A 7,936-nucleotide genomic window follows, 5' to 3' on the forward strand; every position below is an offset into this window, starting at 1 on the left:
TCTGGGGCCAGCTGTTCTCAGCCTGGTCTCTCTCTGGTCTCTCTCTTCTTCCCCCTGTATGTGGAGCACCACAGATGAAGGATCCATGAGGATGAAGATGTTTTCTGAATCTCCTCTCTGCCCTGCATGAGAACCTCCTACCTTCTCTTGTATTGTTTTCCTGTTCTCTCACTGCTAACATAACTTCCTGTTCTCTCACTGCTAACATAACTTCCTGTTGTCTCACTGCTAATATAACTTCCTGTTCTCTCACTGCTAACATAACTTCCTGTTCTCTCACTGCTAACATAACTTCCTGTTCTCTCACTGCTAACACGATAACTTATCATTCTTCTGTTTCTTCTTCCTCTTCTTCTCTCCACACCCCACTCTGCTCTTTCTGTGTCTTTTTGTGGTCTCACTTCCTGTCCTCCTCTATCCGGAGTCTCTCTTCCTCTCCTCCCCTCTCTCCTCTCCTCACCCCTCTCCTCACCTCTCTCCTCACCCCTCTCCTCCCCCTCTCTCCTCTCCTCACCCCTCACCTCTCTCCTCTCCTCACCTCTCTCCTCCTCCGCCGTCTCAGTGTTCTGTTCCCCGGCCGTGTCTCCAGAGCTGCCCCCTCGTTACCTCCTGGGTCAGGCCCAGCGGCCCAACACCATCACTCACGTCTGCTGGTACCGCAACCAGAACCTCTCCCTCTCTGATTACCTGCGCATGAACCAGGTAGCCCAGCCCAGCAGACAGGCCCACGCCTCTGGGAGACCTGGTCCTCTCTATAAACAAGGCTCCAACACACTCAGATAGGATGGTTGCAAAGACGTGGATCTATTTTAGTGTCAGCATCCCAGCTAGAATGATTCTACTCAAGATTGAATCAAGTAAAATAAGCACATGTCTCTAAAGGTCTCTTGAGCTGCACATTGTTGACTGGTTCTTCAGTTTCTCTCTTCTAACTTCTCTCTCTTCTCCCCTCTCCTCTCTCCCTCTCTCCCTCTCTCTCCTTCTCTCTCCTCTCTCCCTCTCTCTCCTCTCTCCCTCTCTCTCCCTCTCTCTCCTCTCTCCCTCTCTCTCCCCCTCCCCCTCTCTTAGAACCAGCTCTCAGGGTACCTCCTCAGGAAGTTCAAAAACAGCAACGGCTGGCAGAAGCTCTGGGTGGTCTTCACCAACTTCTGCTTGTTCTTCTACAAGACTCACCAGGTAAGGACCTCTCTCAGCAGGTACACACCTCATTACCACACCCTGGTCTCTTTTACCTGGTATATACCTCGGTACCACAGCCGGGTGAACTGAGAAGTGTTGGTTTGTTTCCATGTGTGTTGTTCCAGGATGACTTCCCCCTGGCCAGCCTGCCCCTGCTGGGCTACAGCGTGAGCAGCCCCGGGGAGGCCGACAGCGTCCATAAGGAGTACGTCTTCAAGCTGCAGTTCAAGTCCCATCTCTACTACTTCCGGGCCGAGAGCGAGTACACCTTTGAGAGGTATGCTGTTGTGTTGGACAGCTTTATTATAACTGTGGTTCTGTCTGGTAGCAGTGCTGTGGTGACTTCACACTGTGCCTGGAAAATACAAATTCAGCTTCTTGACTCTATGCTGAGGCTGTGCTGATCTCTTTGTTCTTCTCTTGTGCTCTCTCTCTCCCTCCCTCCCTCCCTCTCCCTCTCCCCCTCTCCCTCTCCCTCCCCAGATGGATGGAGGTGATCAAGAGTGCTGCCAGCTCCACAGGCAGGATCAGTCTGCTAGTCCCCAAGGGTTCTGGAGAGATGAACGGGAACTGAGGGGGGCTGGGGGCTGGGCCTCTTAGACTCTCACACAGCAGGGAACCATCACATGTCCTCCCTGGGTGTGGCAGGCGTCGGGTCAGTGAGGACTCGGGACTGGACAAGACTGGCAGTTGGTTTTCATGTCTTTGTTTTTACATTTCATACAAACCTTCCTCTAGACGCTACTGTGGGACAGTGTTGTTTAAAATGTTTATTTTTTGGTAATCCGTTTTGAAAATAATAATAATTATTCCAGTGTATAAGATTAAGTGTTGGTAAAGAGGGAATGCTGTGTAAATCCATCTGATGTAGCAGAGAACTGGGAGGCTGGTGGGATTGTTTGTTTACACTGCAGAGACCAGCCTCAGGTGCCCTGAGAGGATGGTGGATCACTCCTAAAGGGTTTGCAGTATTAGTGAAGGACTCTGCCAGGTTGAAGGTGACTGTTTCCTGTTGTCTTCTGACTGGGAGAGTCTGTGATGAAGGGAATGGGAAGGTGTTGGCAGGGTGGAGTCAGATGGTGAATCTGGGTGGAGTCAGGTGGTGAAGCTGGGTGATGATGACACTCCCAGCTATCTTCAGAAGGGCTTCATGTATGTTGAAAACAGAGGGCAGGTGGTCTGGAACTTTCTCTGTTTTGGATGTTTACGAAATATTGAGACGATTCAGTCTACACTTATCAAAGTATTCAGCATGTCTGCAGACAGTGCTGTGTGGATCGAGCCAGAGGACTCTCCGTGTTTCTGAGGTAGGAAGAGGAGGTGTGTGTAAGGGACCCAGACTGAACACCAAAACCGCCTTCACCAGCTGGGCTTTCTTCTTTGTGAACTGAACTTTCTAACCGTCTAGAAATTGTGACTTAAACATTATTATTTAACAACACTGAAGCAGATTTTTTTTCTTTTTTATTATTACTTTTGGAGAATAAGGTATCCCATTGTTGAACAACCACATTTTGTTACTTCTTTTTTTTTTCTTCACTGAAATGTCCAACCTGCTTAGTTTTGGGGATATTTTTCACTCAGTTATTTGGTGAAAGCAAATTTCTGCTCCTGTTGCTAACTTCCTTTGTTTGGGACTTCCTGTGTTTGTGGATGTTCTATTCACAATAAATACCTTAGTTCAATCAGCCCGCTCTAAAACCATGACCTCTTCTCATTGGTCAAACACAGACATCATTTGCATCCAGTTACTCTTTCAAAGAAAGATAGGAAGGGAGTATCACTGCGTCTCCTGTCTCGGCTGGTTCTGGAGTTGGGGGACTAGAAATGTCAAGTGTGGCTACAGCCCTCATGAATACTATCATGTGGTTTGCTGGGCTGACGGTTTAGAGGTACAAGCTATTAGTTCATCAGGGTTATCTTTATTAAAACCATTTATTCTTTTAGTTACTTTTTACGTAGGTGAGTCAGGCTGTGTTAACCCTGCGGTCTGGACCAGGTGATCTAACAGGGCTGGAGACTGGAGGAGGAACTGGAGAACTGTACACGGTTATGTCTTGCTGTATTTCATTAACTGAGCACATACTGACATGACTGATGTCTCACACGCGCACACACACACACACACACTACATTGGTCTATGGTTTTGTTATCTTTTTTTATGAGTACTGGAATGTTCTCTCTCTCCCTCTATCTCTCTAGAGGGCACCTCTAAACCCTACTCCTGCCGTATCTCTGTCTCTCTCTCACACACACACCTGGCCTCTGCTGTACAGTGTGTAACTCTATTTATTGTGTAGTGAGTCTGAAGGCCCAGAGAGGCCTGCCTGTAGTCTCATGTTATTGCATCAAAAGTAACAAATAAAATGGAAACAATATAAACAACAGTTCTAGCTCCTCGATTTGTCTCTTGATTTCAGAGCAGCTTAAAGATGGCCGTCTTGCTGTACGTACACACTCTCCACCAAGTGGTGTTTCCCTGTACAACATTAAGAATCATGTCATGCAATCTCGTCAGCGCTGATTATTCCCTGAGGACCGCTGGGGTGAGCTTGTGTGTCTGAGGGTGGTCAGGCGGCCTGGGCTGAAGGTTCAGCGTCACTCGAGGGGCAGAGTGGAGGAGACATCCTGTCTACGCAGCTCTCTACCAGAGGGGGGCGCTGGTGAGGACAGCCTTTACTGTGACAAGTCATACCTGATGCCATTCGATGAGAACCTGGATGTAGAAGACCACATAAATGGTGTGGAAAATGCTAGAAAATTGATATTTACCAAATGGACAATACTAAATGTGCCAGATTCAAACAGGGTTAGGATTTGTTTGGTTAACAGACCTGGAGCCCCTCTCACCTGCACACTCTCTCCAAGACGTGGGCCAGCATGCGGTCTGACATGCCTGGACACGACTCTTCAGCCAGGGAGATGGCCTGCTGCAGCTCCCCCACAGCCCCCCAGCCTCTCCCTCCAGCCCCGCCCTGCTGCAGCTGTAGTGCACACCCTCACGTCACACAGGGACAGGTGGGGGTGAAGGTGCGGTGGACCAGGTGAGGAGGTGTTACCTGTTGCAGGATGGGTGTGATGTCTGACGTTGCCGCCTGTGCTTGTCTCCCTGCCTCTGCTGTGGAAGGTCTCACCTGTAACAGGTGACAGCTGGCATAAGCACAATGACAGCTTTACACTTTCTAATCTTGGGTTGGCTTAGTTAAGCCAGACCAAGGAAAACTCTACAGTTACCAAATTATAAAGGAAGTGATTTTCACCAAACAAAAAGTGTAAAGTGAGTTGTGTTCTGTGTTCTGTGTTGCAGGTGCTGGTCTACCTGCTCAGAGTGTTGCAGGTGTTTCTGCTTGGGGGTGGAGCGGGGTCGCTGTCTGACTGTGGGGAATGTCCAGGTAGGGTCCTGATCTCCCTCACCTCCATCAGCCTCCCTGCAAGAACACACTCACTGTTATCACTTACACACTCACTGTTATCACTTACACACTCACTGTTATCAATCACACTCTCATTGTTATCACTCACACTTTCACTGTTATCACTCACATACTCACGATTATCACTAACACATTCACTGTTATCACATACACTATCAGTGTTAGACCACCTTCTGGATTGTAGATTCAGACATGGAACTTTCTCAAAGTTGAATCCTTGTATCTGAACACACAGGCAGTGTCACTGCCTTGGATCTTTCAGCACAGAACACATCCTAATGTGGCTGTGATGAGTTCTGCGGTGGTCTATAGGCTAGTGATACAGTACTGATCACCATGGTGACTGACTACGCACGTGTCTGAGTCATCGGAGCTGGAGGTGTTGTCAGGGACGCGTGCCCTCCAGTGGCGGTGCCTGTCGATCAGCTCTGTCAGGTGGGACGTCTTCTTGGTGAAGCGCGTCAGGAACCTGTGTTTCAGCAGCTGCTTGGCAGTGGGCCGCTGCAGAACAGGAGAGAGACAGAACAGAGACGCTTACGTCTGAGGTCAGCGTTCAGCAAACGCTTTCATCCAAAGGGACGATGAAATAGGTTGTTTAGAAAGTGCAGCATGGTGAATAAACCAACAGTAGGGCTCTTTGGTGATTCAGTTGTCTGGTTTTCAACCAGCAACCAGACATAAATCTACTTTCTATGGTAACATTCACGTGCCAAATAAGTCTAAACAAAAGAGGCTTGTTATCAGCCTACATAAACAGTCGACTCACGAATCTGGGGTCCTTGTTGAGGCAAGCCTCCACGAAGTCTCTGAAGGCTCTGCTGTGGGCCCCCGTCAGGGACGGGGCGGGGCTCTTGGGAATGAGGAAGAGCACTCTCATGGGGTGCAGCTCTGAGTGTGGGGGCTCCCCTGTGGCCAACTCGATGGCTGTGATTCCCAGAGACCAGATGTCAGCCTAAGATGTAAAACATTCTTGTTGTGGTGAAAGATGATCCTCGTCCCTGCCATCATCCCTCCCCTCACCCCCGATCCCAATAACATCTCAATTACAGCACCTGGACAATTAAGGTAGTTAATTCTTGACCTTGAAGTCGTAGTCTGTCTGCTGGATGACCTCCGGAGCCATCCAGAAGGGCGTGCCCACGAACGTGTTCCTCTTGATCTGGGTGCTGGTCAGCTGACCCGCCACGCCGAAGTCTGCCAGCTTCACGTCCCCCTGCTCCGACAGCAGCACGTTGGCCGCTGCCGCAGGAACACAGTCAGGGTGGAAACTGCAGGGCCTCGCTGTCATTATATAACATGCAGGGCCTCGCTGTCATTATATAACATGCAGGGCCGTGCTGTCATTATATAACATGCAGGGCCGTGCTGTCATTATATAACATGCAGGGCCGTGCTGTCATTATATAACATGCAAGGCCGTGCTGTCATTACACATTATATATAACATGCAGGTGTGGGTCTTATTATACATTGGGGGGGCAACTGTCCCCAGCAAATCTGTCCCAGACACTTTTTAAGAAGAAAATTATACTTAACGTTCGTATCCTCCGTTATTAGAAATCAAATTTAAAATGTCCCCCCTTTTTATTTAAAAAAATAAATAAATTATAGTTTCACCAATAAATTAAACTTTTTTCTGTGTGTGTAACCCAGCGCCTGGTGGAGCTGGGGCACGAGGCTGCTGGAGTCTGGAGGAGGAATGTTCCGGAGACCTTTGATGTCCCTGTGGATCTTCTTCTCACTGTGCAGGTAGTCCAGCCCTCTCAGGATCTCTCTCACGATGGTGGCTATGTAAGCCTCCGCCAGGGGGCCCGGCCTCAGCTACACACACACACACATACACAGACCACAAGAAAACAGGTTAAACAGTGCTGGAATCCGACTTGACAGAGAAGGGGGTCATGCTTAGTACCATGTCCAGAGCAGAACCTCCTCCCAGGTACTCCATGATGATCCACAGCTTGGTTCCCTGGACACAGAACAGCTGCTTTACTCAACCATCCTCTCATGCAACAATATCACCAAATACACCATGTACAGGCGTTACCATGATTATGGACTCGTTTAGCAGACAGTTTTATTTAAAGCAACGTACAGGACAAGGCAGATTTGTACCTTGATGTAGGAGGCGTAGTACTTGGTGACGTGGGGGCTGTCACACTGGCCCAGAATGGTGATCTCCTGCTGAATGTCCTCAATCTCGTCCTCTGCCTCCTCCAGGTCGATGATCTTGATGGCCACCACCTCCTGAGTGAGGCTGTTGATGCCCTTGTAGACCTCCCCGAAGGAGCCCTTCCCAACACGCTCCAGTTTGGTGAACAGCTGCTCTGGGTCCAGCTGGGAACTCAGACACAAGTTATGCATTCATCTTAGTGTTTCATGTACAGTATATTTATGTATATACAATATAGTAGATTTCAGCTGTAATTGTTTGTTCAAAGTGTTTTTGTCCCATTTTTTTCTTTACACCAAAACGTGAAAGCGACAGGATTTGGTTATTAAGCAACAGAGGCGACAGTCTGTGACAGGATTGTGCTGCGCTAACAGGGTTGACAACCCTAGCACTCCTGGACATGTAGAACATAGTTCAGTATTAAAACACAACAAAAGTGACCTAATGTGACCTTTGCCCTTTGCTAGCCAGTCTCCCTGGACCCACCCCTACGTGTGTCCATGGACTTCAGATCGAACGTGTCCGTAGTTGAGTCAATGTCTGTGGGGCCACAGAGTCCAGCAGCTGCCCATGCCGCCCACACCCTCACGACCAGGAGAACGCACTTTCATCCAGTTGACTCAGTTATATGAGAGGTTCCTCCCTACATGGACTTTTGCCCTGACTGAGCCTCAAAGTTGCTCTATGACTTTTTATATACAGTTTCATGGCTTGTTTGTTTTTTTCCACAATATTAATTGCAGTTCGTTTTTTATTTTTGTCATTATTTATTTCAGATAAACATGTACATTCATGTCACCCTCTGGATTACAGGGATCCCCGCGCCGCTGTGCCAGTTCTCTTATTGGTTTAGCTTGGCCGCGAGTGCCTAACGCCTGACCCAATTACCTGGTTCTGGCGCGTGTACAGGAAATGTTCCATGCTTCTGGTGAGGAGTTGCGGTTGAGTCTCTTTCCGCCGAATGTAGACTGTTTATTCTTGAGAATGTGTTCTTACTTCCGTAGAAAATCCGAATGATCTTTTCTAGCGAAGCCTTCAGAGAAAATGAATGTTTCACCTCCTGCGAGATTGAGTTAACTCAGCGCAGCATATGGTCACTACCGAACAATGTGATCCTTGGGGACAGCAGATATCAGAGATGTAAGACTC

The 7,936-nt window shown here is 48.5% G+C and overlaps 2 protein-coding genes and 1 long non-coding RNA gene across 4 annotated transcripts in view; 1 reads left to right on the forward strand and 2 right to left on the reverse strand.

Annotated features, from left to right (window-relative positions):
• Positions 1-2,867, forward strand: part of farp2 (FERM, RhoGEF and pleckstrin domain protein 2) — a 27,570-nt gene extending 24,703 nt beyond the window's left edge. The window contains exons 24-27 of one of the 2 annotated variants that reach the window (XM_067229475.1): positions 563-702; positions 1,069-1,176; positions 1,305-1,456; positions 1,663-2,867. In XM_067229475.1, the coding sequence (XP_067085576.1) occupies positions 563-702; positions 1,069-1,176; positions 1,305-1,456; positions 1,663-1,753 (491 nt within the window). In that variant the 3' untranslated portion in view covers positions 1,754-2,867. Of the gene's footprint in view, positions 1-562; positions 703-1,068; positions 1,177-1,304; positions 1,457-1,662 lie in introns of those variants that run through there. The other variant, XM_067229476.1, reaches the window with a different exon arrangement.
• Positions 2,868-3,451: 584 nt separating this feature from the next.
• LOC136935824 (uncharacterized) lies at positions 3,452-4,127 on the reverse strand. Its single transcript, XR_010874995.1, has 2 exons — positions 4,031-4,127; positions 3,452-3,896 (listed from the first exon to the last, which is right to left on the reverse strand). It is a non-coding gene; the product is annotated as an uncharacterized lncRNA (long non-coding RNA).
• Positions 4,128-4,134: 7 nt separating this feature from the next.
• stk25a (serine/threonine kinase 25a) lies at positions 4,135-7,890 on the reverse strand (the record flags this gene model as incomplete). Its single annotated transcript, XM_067229418.1, has 10 exons — positions 7,676-7,890; positions 6,730-6,951; positions 6,527-6,583; positions 6,327-6,435; positions 5,696-5,853; positions 5,381-5,566; positions 4,970-5,115; positions 4,500-4,608; positions 4,240-4,314; positions 4,135-4,164 (listed from the first exon to the last, which is right to left on the reverse strand). Coding segments are annotated over exons 1-10 (1,125 nt in total), but the record flags the coding sequence as incomplete, so codon positions are not given.
• Positions 7,891-7,936: the final 46 nt, after the last annotated feature.

This window comes from Osmerus mordax, chromosome 26 (assembly GCF_038355195.1).
Source record: "Osmerus mordax isolate fOsmMor3 chromosome 26, fOsmMor3.pri, whole genome shotgun sequence".
NCBI classification, from domain to species: domain Eukaryota; kingdom Metazoa; phylum Chordata; class Actinopteri; order Osmeriformes; family Osmeridae; genus Osmerus; species Osmerus mordax.